Raw genomic sequence first — 20711 nt, forward strand, 5'->3', positions numbered from 1 at the left:
TTGTGCCTCCTTCTGTTAAAGGGTAAGTCCTGGTGCAAATCCAGCTCTGCCTCTTCATGCTGTATGTAAGGCCTTCGGCTCATTGCCAGACCTCTCTGAGCCTCAGTCTGTTTGTTGTTTCTAAAATGAGGGTGATAATGGAATAGCTTCCTCAGAACTAAGCAGGAACACATTTGTAATGCACTTAGCCCAGAGTCTGGCACACAACCAGTGCTGAGGTGATTGCTGCCACCACTGTCACTGTGATTGTCCTTGGGGTCCTTGACCCGTCCTTTTTACTTGGTCGGACAGATTACATAGGGTTAGGGGTGCAAATCGTCCCCCCACAGTCCAAAATCCACATAAAACTGACTTCCCTGAAACTTAACTACTAATAGCCTACTATGGACTGTGAGCTCTGACTGATAACATAAACTGTGGAGTAACACATATTTCGCATGTCAGCGATTTTTAACCTTTTTATTTCATGGTACACATAAACTAATTACTAAAATTCTGTGGCACACCAAAATATATTTTTGCTGAAATATATATATATATATATATATATATATATATATATATATATATATATATATTTATTTATTTTTTGCTAAAAATGGGTATAAGTTTTGACAAAAACAAAATAGATATAGCCCTGGCCGGCGAGCTTAGTGGTTAGAGCGCTAGCCTGCACACAGAGGGTCTCAGATTCATTTCCCTGTCAAGGGCACATACCTGGGTTGCAGGATAATCCCTGCCCTGGTCCAGGTGCGTGCAGGAGGCAACCAACTGATGTGTCTCTCTCACATCAATGTTTTTCTCCTCTTTTTCTCTCTCTCTCCTTTCCCTCCCCCTTCCCCCTACCCTTTCTAATCTTTTAAAAAGAATTAATGGAAAAAATATCCTTACTCCTTGGGTGAAGATTTTTTTTAAAGGTATAATTTTGATTCATTCACACCAGACAGCTATTACTGTGTTGGCTGTTGTCATTTATTTTATTTGACAATCTAAGGGAAAAGAGGTCAGTGTCCTGACAATAAAGTGAGCTAGAGAAAATAAAAACGTTATTAAGAAAATCATACAGCCCAGCCAGTGTAACTCAATGGTTGAGCATCGATCTATGAACCAGGAGGTCACAGTTCAAGTCCTAGTCGGGGCACATGCCCAGTGTGGGGCATGCAGAAGGCAGCCAATCAATGATTCTCTCTCATCATTGATGTTTCCATCTCTCTCTCCCTCTTCCTTCTTCTTTGAAATTAATAAAGAAAAAAATTTTAAAGAAAATCATACAGGTCATCTGACAAGACAAGTTCAAATTGTCACAAACCTCCAAAAAAATTTCCCCATATATTTATTGGAAAAATAAATCCACGTATGAGAAGATCCATACAGTTCAAACCATGTTGTTCAGGGGTCAACTGTATTTATTTATGGCTGGGATTCAGACTTGAGGCGGCAGGTCCAGTATATCATTCCACTTCATCCTCCCCACCCATTTTGCAGATGAAGAAACTGAGTCCACAGCAAATGACGGAGCTGAGATTTGAACTTGGTTGTGCCTGAGTCCAAAGTCCAAGCTGCCCCTCCTCCCCTCCCAGCTGGACACTCATCTCAGCATGTGTTCAGAAGTTGAGTTTTTTATTTAGGCTGTTAAGTCTCTTTCCTAATGGAACTAAGATCCAGGGGCAGGTTGGGAAGAGAACCAGGTGCCCCTTCTTTTGAAGCACTCCACAGAGCAGGGCTCTCAGGCTGGCTGGACATTGGCAGTCTTTGGGTCAGAAGGTCTGGATCACCCAGAGTAGAGTGTGTCCTGTGATGTGACGAGCACGCCTGAACCATCTAGCGCATGGAACTCAACCTCCCCAAGAGCTACAGACCCCTGACCTGAGAATGTCTCGTACCCCCATCTTGGTAGTAGCTCTTGATTTGGAATATGCATCCACTTTGGAGGCAGATCCAGACTTCCAGGTGTGCGATGAGAAGGTAGGGACTCTACTAGTTCCCTGAGGGGTGGTACCCAACAGAGACAGCAGGTCAGGGTCACCAGATAGATGTGGCCTCGAGGCCGAAGGAGACACTCAGTGACTTACAGCCCAGTGGCTGAGTAAATGCAGAAGTGGCAAGTTTAGGGGAAAGAAATTCCCTTTTGGATTTGTTGTGGCACCTTAGGGGCTCCCAGGTCTGGAAGGCAACTGGAAATAGAACCTGGAGTTGGGCAAGTGGGTGGTGTTAAAAGTTGTGGTGACAGAGTTGGGGGATGGGAGGACCACCTGGGACAAAGAAGGGTCAGGGCAGGGGGCTGAGAAAGGACCCTCAGAGGAAAGAAGAGCACAGAAACCCAAAGAGCAATACCAAACATTACAGAGAGGTCAAGTTCAGATGAGCATGGAAACTGGCCATTAAGACCTTGGTTGGGGAGAACTGTGGAGCTGTTGTGAGAACATAGATGGAAGAACATGAGAGGGAGGCAAAGATGCCAAACAACACAGACTCCCCAGACCTGAGCCAGCAAAGGAACTAAGGCATGGGATCATGGTGGCGACAGACGTGACTCTAAGATGGCATGATGGAACGTGCTGTGAGCTACAAGATTGGGACCTGAGCAGAGGGCAGAGGGCAGCCTGGTCTGCAGGTCCTCTGAGGAGACAGAGGCTCTGGGACAAATGCTCACATCTGGATAAGAGCTTTGGAGAGGGCCAGAGAGTAATAGGCTCTGCCAGTCTGTCCTGTAATAGGCACTCCACTCTGCCATTGAGGCAGGAAAGCCACCATGGGCAGTGAATGATGGAAGGAAGAGAGGAGTAGAAATGTCGGGGTCAGGATCTGGGTTGATGGAGGGACCTGGGCTGAGGGGAAGGGGCAAAGGTTACGGGGTATTGTGTAGTGGGGTTCAGGCTGAGAGGTAAGGGAGGATAGGTTGTGTCAGAAAGTGGGTGATAGGGGGTTACAATTTGAGGAAGTTATCTGTGGAGCAAAACCTGAACTCTGAGATTTTTCTCCCATAGGCACATGTGCAAATATGTAAACATAGGTGTATCACCCTTTTTACAGTAAGAATCATTGATTTTTTTTTCCTAATGGGACTAGTCAACATTCAATTTAATAGAAAAATGACCATAGTAAGAACATGGCAACAGGTTGTCTAAGTGGTTTGGGCCATTTTTCTCGCATTAGCCTGTGCTGTACGTGTGTGTACATGCACTTGTGTTTTGTGTACGTGTTTGTGTATATGTATGGTTTCTATATGTGTTTGTGTGTACAAGTGTACATATGAGTGCATTCATGTATATGTATTGTGTTGTGTGCATGAGTGCACACACATGTTTGTGTGTGGGCACGTTTGTGTGTGCATCCATGATCATGTGTGTATGTGTGTTTGTGGGTATATGTGTGAGTGTACAACACTTTCTTTGCCCACTTTCTCAGCACAAAGTGGCTGACAGTTGGTCTCCCACACAGCACCCAGTTCTCATTCCTTTTGATGTGATGAACTTTGGGGCACCTGCCCCCAACCTGGGGAGAATTTTCATTTCCTGGACACCAAGTCTTGTGGTGGTTAAGTTTTTACTAATTAGAGCTGGTATCAGAAGCCTGCCTAAAACATTTGCTGGGTGAAAATGTCAGTGAAGGTTATTTATTTATTTATTTTAAATCTTTATTGTTCAGATTATTACAGTTGTTCCTCTCCACCACCACCCCCCCATAGCTCCCCTCCACCCTGATCCCACCCCACCCCACCCCATGCCCTTACCCGCCCCCCACTGTCCTCATCCATAGGTGTATGATTTTTGTCCAGTCTCTTCCCGCACCCCCCACACCCCTTTCCCCCCAAGGATTGTCAGTCCACTCCCTTTCTATGCCTCTGATTCTATTATATTCACCAGTTTATTCTGTTTATCAGGTTTTTTATTCACTTGATTTTTAGATTCACTTGTTGATAGATATGTATTTGTTGTTCATAATTTTTATCTTTACCTTTTTCTTCTTCTTCCTCTTCTTACAGAATACCTTTCAGCATTTCATATAATACTGGTTTGGGAGGGATGAACTCATTTAGCTTTTTCTTATCTGTGAAGCTCTTTATCTGTCCTTCATTTCTGAATGATAGCTTTGCTGGGTAGAGTAATCTTGGTTGTAGGTTCTTGCTATTCATCACTTTGAATATTTCTTGCCACTCCCATCTGGCCTGCATAGTTTCTGTTGAGAAATCAGCTGACAGTCATATCGTATGGGTACTCCCTTGTAGGTAACTAACTGTTTTTCTCTTGCTGCTTTTACTATTCTTTCTTTGTCTTTTGCTCTTGGCATTTTAATTATGATGTGTCTTGGTGTGGTCCTCTTTGGATTCCTTTTGTTTGGGGTTCTGTGCGCTTCCTGGACTTGTAAGTATATTTCTTTCACCAGGTGGGGGAAGTTTTCTGTCATTGTTTCTTCAAATAGGTTTTCAGTATCTTGCTTTCTCTCTTCTTCTGGCACCCCCATAATTCTGATGTTGGTACGCTTGAAGTTGTCCCAGAGGCTCCTTATGCTGTCTTCATATTTTTGGATTCTTTTTTCTTTTTGCTTTTCTGGTTGGGTGTTTTTTGCTTCTTTGTATTTAAAATCTTTGACTCGATTCTTGTGATCTTCTAGTCTGCTGTTGGATCTCTATATATTATTTTTTATTTCAGTCACTGTATGCTTAATTTCTAGTTGGTCCTTTTTCATATCCTCAAGGGTCTCACTAAATTTACCGGCCTTTTCTAGAAAATTCTTGAAAAACCTTATAACCGTGGTTTTGAACTCTATATCCAGTAGTTTGCTTTCCTCCATTTCTTTCATTTGTGACCTGTTTCTTTGTCTCTGCATTTTGGCTGCTTCCCTGAGTTGATAGAGTGGCTTTTTGTGCTACTAGGTGTCCTATAGGGCCCAGTGGCTCAGCCTTCCCAGTCACCTGAGGTGGACACTCTTGGTGCACCCCTTTGTGGGCTGTGTGCACAGTCTTGTTGTAGTTAAGCCTTGATTGTTGTTGGTATCACTGGGAGGAATTGACCTCCAGGCCAATTGGCTGTGAGGATCAGCTGTGTCTACAATGGGAGAACTTCTGTGCTGGAGACACCCTTATGAAACAAGACTTGCTTCAGTGGGGCTTTGGTGCTCACTGAGTCTGCCCCCTGAGTGTGTCCCTTATGGATCTGAGGAGTTGTAATCTGGATGGTCCCACTCTGACCACTGGGTACACTGGCTCTTGGATCTCCAAGGAGGTGCAAATTTAGCCTCTGCCTGAGGCCACCCAGCAGGAGCTATGGAGAGATCTGCAGATTCCTCTTCTTTGTTTGGGTTTTGGAGGTGCCCAGATGAGGCCCAGCTGTGAAGCAATGCAGGTTTCTGTGGGGCCTTGGGCCTTCTTTTGGATGTTCTGGGTCTCTCTGACTCAGCTGCAGTTTGATAGGTAAGTTTAGATTTCAAAGGACCAGGCCATTCATATGCAAAAGCCTCTGCGCACAGCTTGGATGGGGTGGAGTCTCAGGGCGGAACAAACAGCAATGGCTGATCCTCAGCCCTGCCCTAAGAGGCCCCCGGGTATGAGTGTCCTGTGGTAATCGCTGCAAGCACCTCTGAGAGAAAGCCGCCCACGAGTTCCTCCCGATGCCAGACAGTCCAGTTTCTCTCCGTATGAGTCTGGGTGCCCAGAGTCTCGCCCGGAACTGGAGTTCAGAGCAGTTGGAGCTTGTGTCTCCCTCCGGCTTGAAAAAGCCAGCCGCGTACTCAGTTGCCAGCCCTCTCCGCGCGCGCGTGCCTCAGTACCTCTGCCTTCCACACCTCCTTTGAGTCTCAGTGTGCTTTTCTCTTTCCTTCTAGTTGTAGAATTTCCACTCAGCCAGCCTTCCTGTGGTTCTGGATGATGTCCGTTTTGTCTTTTAGTTGTAGTTTTGAAGTTGTGCGAGGCGACAAGTTCAGGTGTTTACCTATGCCGCCATCTTGGTTTCTCCCTCCAGTGAAGGTTTTTCCCATTTTCCCCTGAATACATGTCATTGTCACTTGCAACTAAAATCAGATCCCATCTAAGATGAGGTAACCAGACCTGAGCTTGGACAGTTTACATTAGTAGTTGAATGTGCTTTAAGAGGGAAGTAAGAGAGTGCTCCCATTAGGACAGGAGGAAAGGCAACTGTCCCATGTGACCGAGGATGACAGCCGACTTCAGGAGCCGACAGGGGCCTGGCTGCCTCCTGCCCCAAGCCCAGTTTCCAGAGCTTGGGCCTGATCCTCTGCTGGAAAAAGAGGAAAAGTTTGCCTGCTGAGAAGAAAACAGGAACAGATGCCCAGTTCTTACCAAAAGAAAAAGGAATTTGAACTCTGAGGATACTTTATTCCAGAGAAACTCAGGGCCAGCTCTGATCCCTCCAAGTCCACTGCAAAAGAAAAAAGTTAAGACTTGCCGGAGGAATGACAGGATGCCCCAAAAGTTTAAGCAAAGAAGGACTAATGGATTGCCCTTGCTGGGAGTTGGAATTTGATTCTGTTGGAAATGGTGGGGAGCCTCTGAAGGGTCCCTTGTTTTTCCCCCTCTAATTGCACATTCTTTGTCTGATAGATTGTAACAATTTCATGACCAGGTCACTGTTAGTGCCCTCTTTGTTATTCTTAACCTGTCAACAAGTTCATTTCACTCAAGTGCCATTTATCCAGCTCATTTCTCAGACGTTGCATGTTGGTTTAAACGTCGCATGTTCATTTGGGGCAATCCTGCCCCCAGGCGACATTGGCAGTGTCTGGAGACTCAGGGTGGGCAGGGGGTGCTTGCTCCCAGAGGCCAGGGATGCCTCTCAGCACCCCACAGTGCCCAGGACAGAGACTGTCCACCTGAGACGCCTGCATTAGTGTCTGCGGGGTGTGTTGTGAGTGATCCAAGTGCAAGAAAGGACATGGTTTCTACCATCATGGACTGTGAAAGCATCCACTTTTCGGCAAGGAGAGATGGAAACTTAGTTCCTCAAATGTGAGAGTCTCCTCTTGGTGCCTAGAGCTGAGCAGGGCTACGGTGAGGGCTTCCTGCAATCGGGGACAGTTAAGACAGAACCTAAACCACTCAGTACTTACTCCTTAGACCCAGACTCAAATTGAAGGGGGTGCAAGAGAAGGTATGGACCTGATTTTTCTGGTCACAGTAAGAACACTGGGAATATCAGTACAAGTGTCACGACACCCGGGTTTGAAAGAACTCTTGAGAGTGTTCTGGACTTGTTGCTTCTTGGGTCTTAAGAAATTAATTGCCTTTTGGGGGGAAATGAACCCTGGTGCCATCCAGATGTCACCAAGCAACAGTAGAGCAGAACTGATGGCCTGAGGAGACCTGTCTCTCTCCCCAAAGTAAAAGTAAAAGGCTGTGTGGCTCTCCAAAGAGGAAGTTAATTAGCCAATCAGAAGGAAGGGAACTAAAAAACCCTCGTGTGCTCTTCTCTAATTACCCAAAGATGACCAGTGTTTTCTAAATATCTGTCAGGCAGGTGGTCCCTCCGCTTGGCGCTTGGCGTATGGAGGAACGAATGAAAGGACATTGCTTCAGGTCCTGGTGAGTCAGTGTCAGGCCAGGAGCGGGCGCAGAGATTGCCCTCAGCATTTCCTGCATTTCCTTTCCTGTCATTACTGGTTACTAGGTAACCAGAGTATTTTCCTGTAAACAGAAGTCTCTTTCCTTTGTGCCGGGGCAGATTCATTCATGGAGGCCGTAACCCAGGGCTGCTGTCCATGGGTCTGCCATGCCCCCTCACATACCTCAGCACATGTCCTCACTGGTGGGTGTTGTTGGCAGCATCTCCAAAAGGTCAGATGTGCCTTCTAGACGCTGGTGCCCGCCCAGGAGAGGAAGCTACAGCAATGAGGCTGTGCTTTTCCACTATTTCTCCAGTCTGCTCTTATCTTGGACCAGATGACAAATGAAAAGTGCTCGGCTTACACCAGTAAACAACACACCAGGTGTGTTTCTGAGCAACCAGGAGCTTTGGGCCTACCTGGCCAGGCTGGATCCTGTTTGAGGTCCCTCTCCGTTGTATTGGTCCACCTAAGGCCTCTGGACCCCAAGCTAGAGGGGCCACAGATGAAGGGAATCAGAGAAAGATGCTTGGGTCCCTGCCTTGGGAAGAAAATCAGGAGAGAGGACAAATGAATATAACAGAGACAGACTGAATGGCTCCCAGTTCCTATCGCAAGTTCAAGTTCAGAACAGAAGCACAGATATGCAGTCATACCTATGAGACTGTTTTAGGGTGACCTTGATCACCAAGGAGCCTGACCCTGCTGAGCGGAAACAGGTATTCTCAAACTTCATGTTGAATGTGGCCAGTTGGTGCCCTTGTTACCTCCCTTCCCCTGCTGCTCCATGTTCTACCAGGTGGAGTCACTCCAGCCTTACTCACACCTTCTGGAAGGACCACTGGAACTACTGCTCTTCAAGGGCTGCTAGCCTGGCGTGTTCTCTCTCTCTCTCTCTCTCTCTCTCTCTCTCTCTCTCTCTCTTCTCTCTCTCTCTCTCTCTCTCTCTCTCTCTCTCTCTCTCTCTCTCTCTCTCATTTTAGCAGTTTAACAACACCTAAATTGGCTTTCTTTTTATTTATTCTTCTTGGGGTTCACTGAGCCTCTTGTACTTGTAAGTTGATGCCTTTCACCAAATTTAAGTGATGTTTAGTCACTCTTCAAATATATCTCTCCTCTCTCTCATTCTTTCTTTTCTTCTGGCACTCCAATTACATGTACATTAGACTTCTTATTTCTCTTCATTTTTTCCCCCTCAGTTCTTTTGATTGGGTAAATTCTATTGATCTATCTTTAAGTTCACTGACTCTTCCTTCTGCCATCTCTGATAATCAGCTGTTAAACACATCCAGAGAATTTTCCATTTCAGTGAAATTTCAGCTCCAGAATTCCTTTTTTTTTTTTAGTTAGTCCTCACCAGAGAATATTTTTCCATTGATTTTTTAGAGAGAGTGGAAGGGAGGGGAGAGACAGAGAGAAACATCAGTGTGAGAGAGAGACATCGATTGGTTGCTTCCTGCACGTGCCCCGACCAGAGCCGGGGATCGAGCCTGCAACCAGGTAGATTGAACCCAGGACCCTTTAGTCTGCTGGCCAATGCTCTGTCCACTGAGTCAAACTGGCTAGGGCTCCAGAATTTCTATTGGGTTCTTTTTTATAGTTTCTCTTCCTTGGTTGAAATTCCCATATGTTCATTCATTGTACTTATAATTTCCTTTAAGTTCCTGAGCATATTTTTAGTAGCTGCTTTATCTGCATCACTTGGATTGGTTTTCTTGTAATTGACTCCTTTCTTTTCCCTTGAGTATGGATGACAGTATCCTATTTCTTCTCATAGCAACAGTTTTTATTGGGTCCTGGACATCATGAAAAATATGTTGTAATATCTCTGGATTCTGCCATGTTCCCCTGATAGCATTTAACTTGGCTGGGCTCAAGCTCTGTCACTCCTGCAGTGGGCAACAGCAGAAATCTTAGTTTTTTTTCACCTTTAATCTGCTGGTTTTTTCTTCAAGATCCCTGATGTCTCCCACACACATGTGGTTTAAAGATTTAGGTGTGCTCTGGCCGGTGTGGCTCAATGGTTTGGGTATCATCCCGTGCACTGAAAGGTCAATCCCTGGTCGGGGCACATGTGGGAGGCAACCAATCAATGTTTCTCTTTTGCATTGATATTTCTCTCTCTCTCTCTCTCTCTCTCTCTCTACCTCCCTCCCTCCCTCCCTCCCTCCCTCCCTCCCTCCCTCCCTCCCATAAAAACATATCCTTGGGTGAGGATAAAAAGAAAGAAAAGATGTGGGTGGCCTCTGTAGTTGCATCTGGGGGCTCGCCCCCTCTGTGCCTCTCTCTCTTCCAGGATTCCCTCCCAACATTCTGAATTCTCTCCTCTGACACTTCAACACAACAAGCTGCTGCTTTCTGCTGCCCTAGCATTTGTGGATTGGGGTGGCCCCCAGGGCCAAAAGCCACAGAGTTGCTGGTCTGACCTTGTGACAGTGGTATTTCAGGGGTGAACTCCCGGCAGTGTCTGCCTGCTTTGGTCACCTTCCAGTGACTTTATTTTATTTTTTAATTTAAATTCTTCGTTGTTGAAAGTATTACATATGTCTCCTTTTTTCCCATTGACCTCTCCCTGCCTGCTCCCACCCCCCAGCATAGCCAGTGACTTTAAATAGTTGTTTTTTCAAAAATATTTTGCCCATATTTTATCATTGTTATCTGTAGGAGGGTTAGTCCATCCAATCTGCTCCACCACTACTGAAAGTCAGCACTCTTTTGCATGTCTTTTAAAAACCATTTTTTAAAATCCTAAACTTTGATGTGCTAAGAGCCTTTGATGAATAGACCCCATTTTTTAAATTTTATTTCAGAAAACTGGATCAGCTTATGTGCAACCTACAACATTATCTCAGGTAAGTAAGGAAGGACTCCATGCTCTCTGCAGACAGGCGTGTTGTGTGTTAATATATCGGAGCAGCCAAGCTGGCTCACACAGTGTCTGTCAGTCTGTGTGTCTGATACTAGCATCAAATGAGGTGTTCAGGGAGAGTAGAGCAGTCAGTCTCAAAAGGTCACTTCATTTCCCAAAATAGTCCCAGATATCCTAAAAGTAGATTTTAAATTTTCTGAAATCTTTATGAACTTATTCATATTTTCCACTTGAAATGCCTTTTGAAATATGAACCCATGTATTATTATCTGTCTTATAAAGTACTATCAGAGATTCTCATGGTCTCACTAGCTAGTTTTATATAATTCAATATCAGATGTAATACTGGGGAGTTACTAAAGTGTTCATTCATTTGATCAGTATGTATCAACTGCCTGAGTTGTGCATGGTACTGAAGCACTACACCAAAATTACCTTGTGGTATGGCCTGGTCCCTACTTGTTCCTTGTGCTCCTCATCTTATGGACCCTGATTTGAGTTTCCTGGGTAACAGAAGCTGGGTGGCTTGAGACAACAGAAATGTATGTCATTTTGTAGTTCCAGAGACTAGAAAGTGTTGGCAGGGTCTGATCCCTTTAGGGGAGGATCCTTCCTGCCGCTTCCAGCTTTGGGTGGCTCCCAGCAATCCTTGTAGTCTCTTGGCTGGTAGCTACATCACTCCAATCTCTGCCTCTGTCTTCACGTGGCCTTTTCCCTGTGTGTCCTTTCTGTCTCTCATAAGAACTCTGTCATTTGATTTAGGGCCCACCCTAATCTAGTATGGTCTCATCTCAATCCTTACCTTGATTATATCTGCAAAGACACTATTTCTAAATAAAATCATATTCTGAGATTCCAGGTGGACATGAATTTGAGGAGACCCTATTCAATGCACTACAACGCCCCAAAGTGATCTGTCCACTGTGCCCAAACTCCTGTCTTAAGTTTTAAGGGCTGCACCTGGCTTCTGGGGTTCCATCGTTTGGTGAATCAGCGTGACTTCATAAGCTTCATAAGCTTCAAAACCATTGTTGTCATTTCATACCAGTGTTTGATATTTCCATTTGTCTTTAAATGTTAGCAGCTCCACCCTCCTAACAATCTGAGTTGCCCTCTGCAGCCCCCTCCAGCCCTGCCATGTTGGTGAGATATGGCCACAAGAACTATGCACTAGATCAAGGGCCTGTGGACCTCCAGGTTTTGAATCAAGAGAGTGTAATTTTTCTACCCATCTTCCAAAACCACATCACTTTATCAAACCCAGATTATGTGGACCGAGCACCAGCAACCATCGCCCATTGCCTGTATTTGGAAATAAAGTTTTACTAGTATTAGAACACAGCCAAGATCATTTGTTTACATGTCCGCAAAGGCTGCTGTTGTGCCATGATGGCAATGTCTAGTAGTTGCAGCAGAGACTAGATGACCAAAATGTCTCTGGTCCGTTACAGCAAAAGTGTGCCAATCCTGGTCTAAACAATACAAGCTGAACAGTGCAATAAACTCAGACAGTGCATAGTAAATAGTGTGTTAAAGCAGGGAACACGTTAGCATGAAAACGCCACATGATATGGAATAACTTGTTTTCTGGAAGGTGTATTCTGGCCACAGTAAGCTGAGCATGTACTCACTATCCATACCCAACGCTCTCACAGCTCTCCTTGCTTTACTAAGGCTTAGACTTTGGGGCAAAATTATTTCTGCCTCTGGAACAAAGAAGTGGTTTCAGTGAAGTCAGCTTTCTCACTTTGTCGCTAGTAGATTCTTTTCACAAAGAGTTCTTGTCCACTTATCTCCTCCTAGTGACACTGAAGTTACCCACTTCTTGGCTTCAAATGGGAACAAAGTGGTATATAGAGTGTAAATGACTGATTTAAGTGTTAGGGAAAACTGTAAATAAGAGACCTCGGTTAAGCAATTTCCAACAGAATATTCCAAAGGTCAGTCTGTCAGGAAGGCAGAGAGAGTTGGAAACACAGGGCTGGAAAGCCACAGTCTCCCCTGAAAAAGGCAAAGGAAGGAGGATGTGCCAGTCACCATGTGGTGCTGGGGACATCTAGTGTTGAGAACTGAGTCAGGCTGACAGGAAACAAAGATGCCACAGACACAGACCACAGATCCATCCAGTGGCTCTCATGGTACCAAAGGCTTGTGGACAGGGGACTAGAGGAAGTCATGGAATAATCCCAGTCAATAAAAATGAGATTAAACTAACACATTGGATTCAAACCCACACATATCCCTTTCTACTTCTCTTCGGCAAATTATTTTATTGTTACCAGTTTTCTGCACTTAAAAAAAAAAGGCTTTGAAAAAAAATTTTTATTCATTCTTGCAGGTGAGAACTCATGGGGTGATAGAGAAACATAAAAGTTCTGGCACTATATCCTGGGCACTGTGATGTGTGCTGTGCCCTTCGGGTCTACATGTGAGGCAGAAGCCAGGAGACTCCACCCATAGGAGTGACATGCTCAGAACTGGGGCCAGGACAGGATAGGGACTGCAGAGCCACCTCCTCTCTCTGCAGCTTGTGTATTCACTGCCTCTCAAATGCTTAAGGTAGCCAGTAGTTTATTTAAAAATGAAGACAGACTTTCTGCATTTTATAGAATGGTTTTGTATCATTTGCCACTTTGTTCTGATATTAAGTGAGTCTTTTTATAGAAAATTTTAAATCTACCTATTTGAAAGACGTATGCATCTGGCTACAAAGAAATACATTCTTATGCTTTCTTGTGGGCAAAGATCTCTAGGTACAGAGGGCAATTTTGATTTACTGCTGACATTCCTGAGGACTTGTACCCAACCCAGCACAGTGTTTCTGAACTGTCACTGTACATCACCTTTTTTCTCCCTAGGTCAGTGGTTCTCAGCTGGGAGACAATTTTGCCCCAGGGGACATTGGAGAATGTCTGGAGACATTTTTGTTTGTCGCCACCTGAGGAGGGGGTGCTTCTGGAATCTAGTGGGTGGAGGCCAGGGATGCTACTCAACACCCCTCAGTGCCCAGGATGCCCCCCAGACAGTGATCCAGCCCCAGTGTCACAGTGCCAAGGGGAGAGACCCTGCCTGAGGAGAATCACTGCCAAGCTCCCCAAACAGAAAGCACCCACCAGGGGCTTTTGGCTTGCTGGGTACATGAGTAAATAGTTCCATGAGTCCTGAAAATAGTTCCCCCTGATCAGCCTGGGATAGGGACAAGCAGTTGTCCCCGCATGCCTCTGAGGAGCTCCTGCAGGGCTACTTTTTGGTTTAATATTTGGAAGAACAGTCCCTGCTCCTTCCCCTCTCCCTTTCTTTGGAACAGTTGTGCAACCTATTCCCCGTTCTTTACCCAGCCTGGCCGGATCCCTGCTCTGAACCTGGAAGGCTATCGGGAACTCCCGCTCGCCTGTCCTGTCTGCATCTGCAGTTGCCTCTGTGAGCCTCATGACTGCAGCCCTGCCCGCTCACCCTCTCTCCGCCTCTCTTCAGAACTGAGCATGCAGAGTTCAGAGGGTGCAGCGGACTCGCCAGCTTCTGTGGCTCTGTGTTCGTCAGCGGCCACTCAGGCGCCTGTGGCCCAGCCAGTGCCAGCCTCCCCGCAGGTAACAGACCAGCCCGGGAAGATCATTGTGGCCAGTGTGGTTGCATCCACTGTGGTTTTGAAAAGCACTTGACTCAGCAGGGAGGAATCTGTGTTCTCCTGAATTGCCTTCTTGGCCCCAAGGCTACAGCTGTTGAAATAGCTGCACCTTCTCTGTCTCCCCCACCAAATCTGACTTAGTTTGTTCTTCTCTTTTAAGGGAAGTTTTCTTCTACCTTGGGAATGACCTTTTTACACAGAAAGACTTTATGGATAAGGCAAAAGATAAGTGAAAATTCTCAGTATTGGTTCACAATTGAATCTAGCATTAGAATAGGTATATTTAAAGCTAGAGGCCTGGTGCATGAATTCATGCATCAGTGGGATCCCTTGGCCTAGCCTGTGGGATCAGCCGAAACCGGCTCTCTGACATCCCCCGAGGGGTCCATCCCCCTAGAGGGCGTAGGCCAGGCTGAGGAACCCCACTGATGCACCATCGGGGCCAGGGAGGGACTGTGGGAGGTTGGCCAGCCAGGGAGGGACCGTGGGAGGGCTTCAGGGCGTGTCTGGCCCATCTTGCTCAGTCCCAATCGGCCGGACACCAGCAGCAAGCTAACCTACGGGTTGGAGTGTCTGCCCCCTGGTGGTCAGTGCACATCACAGCGAGCGGTTGAGCAGCCTTAGCATACCATTAGCATACCATTAGCATATCACGCTTTGATTGGTTGAACGGATGGCCGGACACTTAGCATATTAGGCTTTTATTATAGAGGATTTGTGGAGAGAATTTTTACATTAAGGCTGTGTCAAAACAAAAACCGTAACTCAAAAAGATATCTGCGCCCCTTGTACATTGCAGCATTATTTACAATAGCCAAGATATGGAAACAAGCTAGGTGTCCATCCAGACAGTTGGGTAAAGAAGATGTGATACATAGATACAGTGGAATATTACTCAGCCATAAAAAGAATGAAATTGTGCCATTTGCAACCAAATGGAGGGACCTACAGGGAATTATGCTAAATGAGATGTCAAACACCATATGATCTCACTTACATGTGAAACAACAACAAAAACCCACACATTAAGCTCATCGATAGAGGACAGATTGGTGGTTGCCAGAGGGGGCGTGGGAGTGGCTGAAATGGGTCCTGCCATGGCCACCATGTCTCTCCCAGGTTCCAGGGCTAGAGATGCATCCAGGTGCCCCTCCCCCACCTCATGGCAACATCCACACCCCCCTGCCTTTCCCCTTCTATCCCCACATACACTGTCTGCTGCTCAAAGCTGAGCCTCCCCACTGCCTGTGCAGGGGACTCCCTTTCCTCCAGCACCCTTATTCACAAGCTGTGTTTTGTTCCCTGAACAATGAACACCCCAGGCTTCCTTGTCAGAAAGAGGAATTCTTGCAGCTCAGTTCCAATGGTGCATTGTCCACGTTTCCCCTCTCAGCCCTCCTACACTACCCTACACAACTTCCCACTACGCAGACACAGATGTGTTCTGCCACCAGCCTCACATGGCTCTGAGCACTGGAAATGTGGCCAGTGTGCCTGCGGAACGGAATTTTGCAGCCTATTTAAATAGAATGAAATTGAAATGGCTACAACGGCTACACAGCTAGTAGCTACCATATTGGACAGTTCAGCTTTAGAGCATATGAATGCAAATCCTTAATGTTCTTATTTACTTAATTAATTGAGATGAAATTCGCATCATGTAGAATTCACCATTATAAAGCAAACAAATAAGTGGCATTTTTCATACATTTATTACTCCCAAAAAAGAAACCCTGTCCCCCATAGCAGTCACTCCTCATCCCCCTTCCCAGCCTCTGACAACCATAAACCTACTTCCTGTGTCTGTGGATGTGCCTGTTCTGGACATCTCACATAAATGGAACCACAATGTGATTGTGTGTCTGGCTTCTCTGAGCATTATGTGTTCAAGGTTCATCCACATGTAGCACATATCAAAGCTTTACTCCTTTTCAGGGCTGAGTAATATTTCATTGTGTGGAGAGACCACATTGTGTGTATCCATCCATTGATATTTGCACTATTTATGTTCTTTTGGTCTTTGATCGTGAGTCATAGAATGCCTGGTCTCTGTTGATTTCTTTTTATACAGTGGTGTTTAGAAGGCAAAGCACTGCAGAATCACCACAACCAGTGACATTTAGGGTCTACTTTGGAAAATCACAGAATCTAAGTCATTGATTCCTAAAGCCCCCAGCTTTATATAAACAAAACACTCCTGTTTCTCTTTTGACTTTGACGTTCATTTGATCCTTCACATTTTCAGTTTTGTGTGTCCAATAAAGCAACAGCAGGCCAGGCGGCAGTAGCTGTGGTTGTATTCTGTGTTTGTTTTCAGGCCTAAGCTCTGACAAGTCTGAATGTCCCTCTCTCCTTCCCTTTTAGAGGGTGCTAGTCCAGGCAACGGGCTCGGCTTCCAAAGGGGCCCAGATGCAGCCAATCTCCCTCCCCAGAATCCAGCAGGTGCCACAGCAGGTAACCACAGCACAGGTGATGTGGGGCATATTAACACTTAGCAATCTGGAGGCCTCTCTGTGTTATGCTTTCTTTTCTGTCATTGCTGCTCCTTCTTTAATGTCTTCAGTTCCTTACCAGAAGGTTCTTAGGAAGCTATGTTTTTTTAAAGATCTTTCACTTTAAACGGTTTTGCAGCAAACCAAGACAGCTGTGATCTTTCATTCATTCAGAAATTCATGAGACATAAGCCAGCCTCTTGATAGAGCACTGGGTGCTGAGCTAGACATGCAAACAGATGGCAAAGGTTCTGGATTGGAGGAACACAGAACTTCCTGGGGAGGCAAACCCCTCTGTAGGCAAGTGTTATACCCTCAGACAAGAGCCATGACCAAGGAAGTGCCTCTTGTGAGATTAAATTATCTGGGAAGAAAGCTTAAAAGTGTGGGCTCACCCACCAAAGAACAGCACAGACCATCAGCTCAGACAGTCAATGGAATCTAGGACAGTGGTCAGCAGCCCTTTTCTGGAAAAGACCAAATAGTGCATTTTTTTGGCTTTGCAGGCCAGATAGTGTCTTGCACAACCACTCAACTCTGCTTTGTCTCTAGAAGCAGCCATAGATGTAAAAGAAGTAAAAAGAGCGTGGCTGTGTGTCAACAAAACTTTATTGACAAAAAACAGGCAAGCCAGATCTGGCCCAAGGGCCGGCTCTTGCTCTGCAAGATGCTGAATTAAAATTTGTGCAGGGTCCTGCCTGAAAGGGAGGGACCATGAGTGAAACAGAGAGACGGCCGAGACCCCAGAGTATATGCTTCTTTCTTCAGGGGTTCCTGTTCAGATGAGCAGTGTGTGTAGGAGGAACCAGGGGAGGCTTATGGGGTCAGGGAGAAACAAAAGTTCTGAGCAGGCGCAGAAGGGAACCTTAGCTTGAGGGAGGGGAGATCAAGGCTAATGTCATGATTCCAGAAGCTTCCCCCCTCTGTGGGGCTGGGCCTGCACCACCACTTTCTCTTTGGGCAGCTCAGACTTGTGGAGTGACTTGTGCATTTCACTCGGTCCCCTAAGGCAAGGGTCCTCAAACTTTTTAAACAGGGGGCCAGTTCACTGTCCCTCAGACCGTTGGAGGGCCAGACTATAGTTAAAAAAAAAAACTATGAACAAATTCCTATGCACACTGCACATGTCTTATTTTGAAGTAAAAAAACAAAATGGCAAAAACACCCGCATGTGGCCCATGGGCCGTAGTTTGAGGACGCATGCCCTAAGGCAAAGCCCACTCAGCATGGTAATCCCTGGCCTCCTCATGATACGCTATTACTCCAGGAGTTGAGCGTGTACGAGTGTATCCGTGCTGGGTTAACCTCGGAGGTGGGAATCAGCTCCATACACTGGCCTAGAGAAAGGTCACGATGGGACCCAGCCTTTAATTTTGTTACCCCAAAATGAGGTTGAATTAGGCATTGGGTAAGGTTCCCTCTGCGGTGAGATTCTGAAGTCTTCCATGCAGAACTCGGCCTCTACCACCAGGGCCAGCATCCCTTGTGGGCCATTAGCTGAGGCGCTGCACTGACAGGGACCAGGTAGGGCTATTCTGTGGTCCTCCCATCACCCTTGGTCTACATCTCCCACTCTCGGCCCATCGTTTCTTCTAGTTCTGCTCAGACCTTCACAGTCTCTCCCCAGTGTGGCTCCAGGACCCCTGCCCTCTTGCTGGGGAGGAGCACCAGGGCCACCCTAAGGGGGCATGGGAGGGACATGTAGAGAGTGACCAGCTGGAGCCCTCTGCCCTGTCCTTGGGTGTGGGTGACAGGTCCAATGCTCAGAGGTTGGCGTTCTGTCCATACTCTGATTTCCACTGTCCAGCATTACCAACCCATTACCCAGTGGCTGGCAGGCCCCAGGGCCCTTCCTAGCTGTCAGTTTGGCTTCTTTCCCCATGGAACAGGCGCATTGGACTTGGCTTCCCTCGTGCATAGCAGTGGATTAGGACTACCTCTCCTAGTTTCTTTCAAGACGTGCCAACTGTAATGCAGTACTTAATGTTCATAAAAGGCAGTCGAAGTTATTTTCAGCTTGAATGATGGAAAATCATGAACAAGTAGACTATACTGTGTGTAACACGAAATATCTGATGTTTCAGGTCCAGCCTGTGCAACACGTGTACCCATCCCAAGTGCAATACGTGGAAGGCGGAGACGCTGTCTACACAAATGGAGCCTTGTACGTGGTTTTCCCTGCCCTCGGAAGGGGCCTCACAGAGAACCTCAGGCCACGTCTGGAACCTTCCTTCACGACTCTCCCACCGTTTTCCTTTTGGGGATGTGTTTGCACAAATCCCTCCCCCTTATCCTTTGGGTGCTATGTTGGAACCATTACTGTGGTATTAGGTCATCACAGTCCTGTGGAGATTTCAGAAATCACACACTTTTGTAGCTTTTACTTCTAGAAAAGGTAGTCTTAAGAAAAACAAACCGTAATCCAATTCTAAAGATTCAGTCCTCACAATCCAGAAGCCATTTCTATCTCTGCTTTCTCCTCCTGGCCTTTGTTAACCTCTGGCTTTTTATGATGTTGATATGACTTGACTTTTTATTTGTCAGGGACTCAGGGTTTTCTGCTTGCGAACTATGTGATGCTTGTGACAGAAAATGACACATTCTCGGGAAGCTCATTGGGCTCAAGACATAAGTCCTTTTGCTCATTTGATTTCGACAACTCTCCTTTGAAAGTTCAGGGATCAAGGGTGAGAGTGTGGTTGTAGTTAAGGAGTTGTGTGAGCTTCTACAGCACAATACTGAAGGTCAAACCCATGACATCTGAGCAAGGTGTGTAGATTGTACCAGTGTCAAGTACTTGGGTTCGATTGTATTACAGTTATATATGATGTCACCAGGGGACAGAATGGGAGTGCACGCCTCCCAGAGGTTGGGGCCACCTGCCACCAGAGGGGCCTTCCCTCGGGTCAGGTCATAGCCTTTAGTCACCACCAAGGAGAAACCATTACCAGCTGCCTTTTACTATGGCCAGCATTACTGGAGTGGAACTTAAAACTTTATGGGATGACATATATAGTTAGCTAAGCATTTAATCCAGATGTTAAAGTAATATTAGATAAATTCTTCATATCACTTAGATATTTCTTTTTATTATGCAATTTCATTTTTTAAACCTTTTTTGATAGGATCATAGACTTCTAGGAAGTTACAAAATGGGAGACCCTTCACCCAGTCTCCCCGTGTGGTGACATCTTTTTTGAGTATGACTGTAGGACAATAGCAGGAAAGTAACATTGGGACAGGACTGTTAACTAGCCCATGGGTCTTATTCCATTTCACCAGTTTTGACTCCTGTGTGTGTGTGTGTGTGTATGTGTGTGTGTGTGTGTGTGTGTGTGTGTGTGTGTGTGTGTATATACTTCTGTGCCATTTTTTCTCATGTATAAATTTTTTAAAAATATATATTTTTATTGATTTCAGGGAGGAAGGGAGAGGGAGAGAGAGATAGAAACATCAATGACGAGAGAGAATCATTGATCGGCTGCCTCCTGCACACCCCCTACTGGGGATCGAGCCCGCAACCCGGGCATGTGCCCTTGACCAGAATTGAACTTGGGACCCTTCAGTCCGCAGGCCGATGCTCTATCCACTGAGCCAAACCAGCTAGGGTTCGTGTATAAATTTCACATAATCATAATAAGACGCAGAAGTGTTCCATCTCCATGAAGGAGCTCCCTCATATGACCCCTTCATACTTCGAATTTTTAAGTGATCAGTTTTTGATGAGTCCACATGTGATCCTGAATATTTTCAGTCGATTGCTTTGAACTCTGTGATGCATAGGCGTTTGGTATCTGACTTACCCCATATGTTCAGTCTCATCAGGCTTCCACTTTGACATGAAGTTTTTCAGGATTCCTTCCAGACTCAGAGGAGGCACATTCTCTCTCTCTGACAGGCGGACGGCCTATGCCTATAACCCCGAGCCTCCAATGTATGCCACAAGCAGCGCAGCATCTTACTTCGAGGCCCCGGGCGACGCCCAGGTGACCGTCGCAGGTTCCTCGCCGACTGCAGTCCCTTCCCACAGCATGGTGGGCATCACCATGGATGTCGGGGGGAGCCCCATTATCTCCAGCACAGGAGCCTATCTCATCCACGGGGGGATGGACAGCACCAGACACTCGCTGGCCCACACTTCCCGGTCGTCTCCAGCAACGGTATGTAC

General features: G+C 46.2%; 1 protein-coding gene across 10 annotated transcripts in view; it reads left to right on the forward strand.

The window, feature by feature from the left end:
* Nucleotides 1-20711, forward strand: part of RFX2 (regulatory factor X2) — a 97235-nt gene that overhangs the window by 37802 nt on the left and 38722 nt on the right. For 4 of the 10 annotated variants that reach the window (XM_079772019.1, XM_079772016.1, XM_079772021.1 and 1 more), the window contains exons 1-4: nt 13771-14013; nt 16416-16505; nt 18628-18707; nt 20442-20703. In XM_079772019.1, the coding sequence (XP_079628145.1) occupies nt 13909-14013; nt 16416-16505; nt 18628-18707; nt 20442-20703 (537 nt within the window). In that variant the 5' untranslated portion in view covers nt 13771-13908. Of the gene's footprint in view, nt 1-7468; nt 7538-10367; nt 10410-13764; nt 14014-16415; nt 16506-18627; nt 18708-20441; nt 20704-20711 lie in introns of those variants that run through there. The other 6 variants (XM_079772017.1, XM_079772018.1, XM_079772020.1 and 3 more) reach the window with 6 other exon arrangements.

Source organism: Cnephaeus nilssonii (assembly GCF_951640355.1).
Source record: "Cnephaeus nilssonii genome assembly, chromosome: 5".
In the NCBI taxonomy this organism is placed as follows: Eukaryota; Metazoa; Chordata; class Mammalia; order Chiroptera; family Vespertilionidae; genus Cnephaeus; species Cnephaeus nilssonii.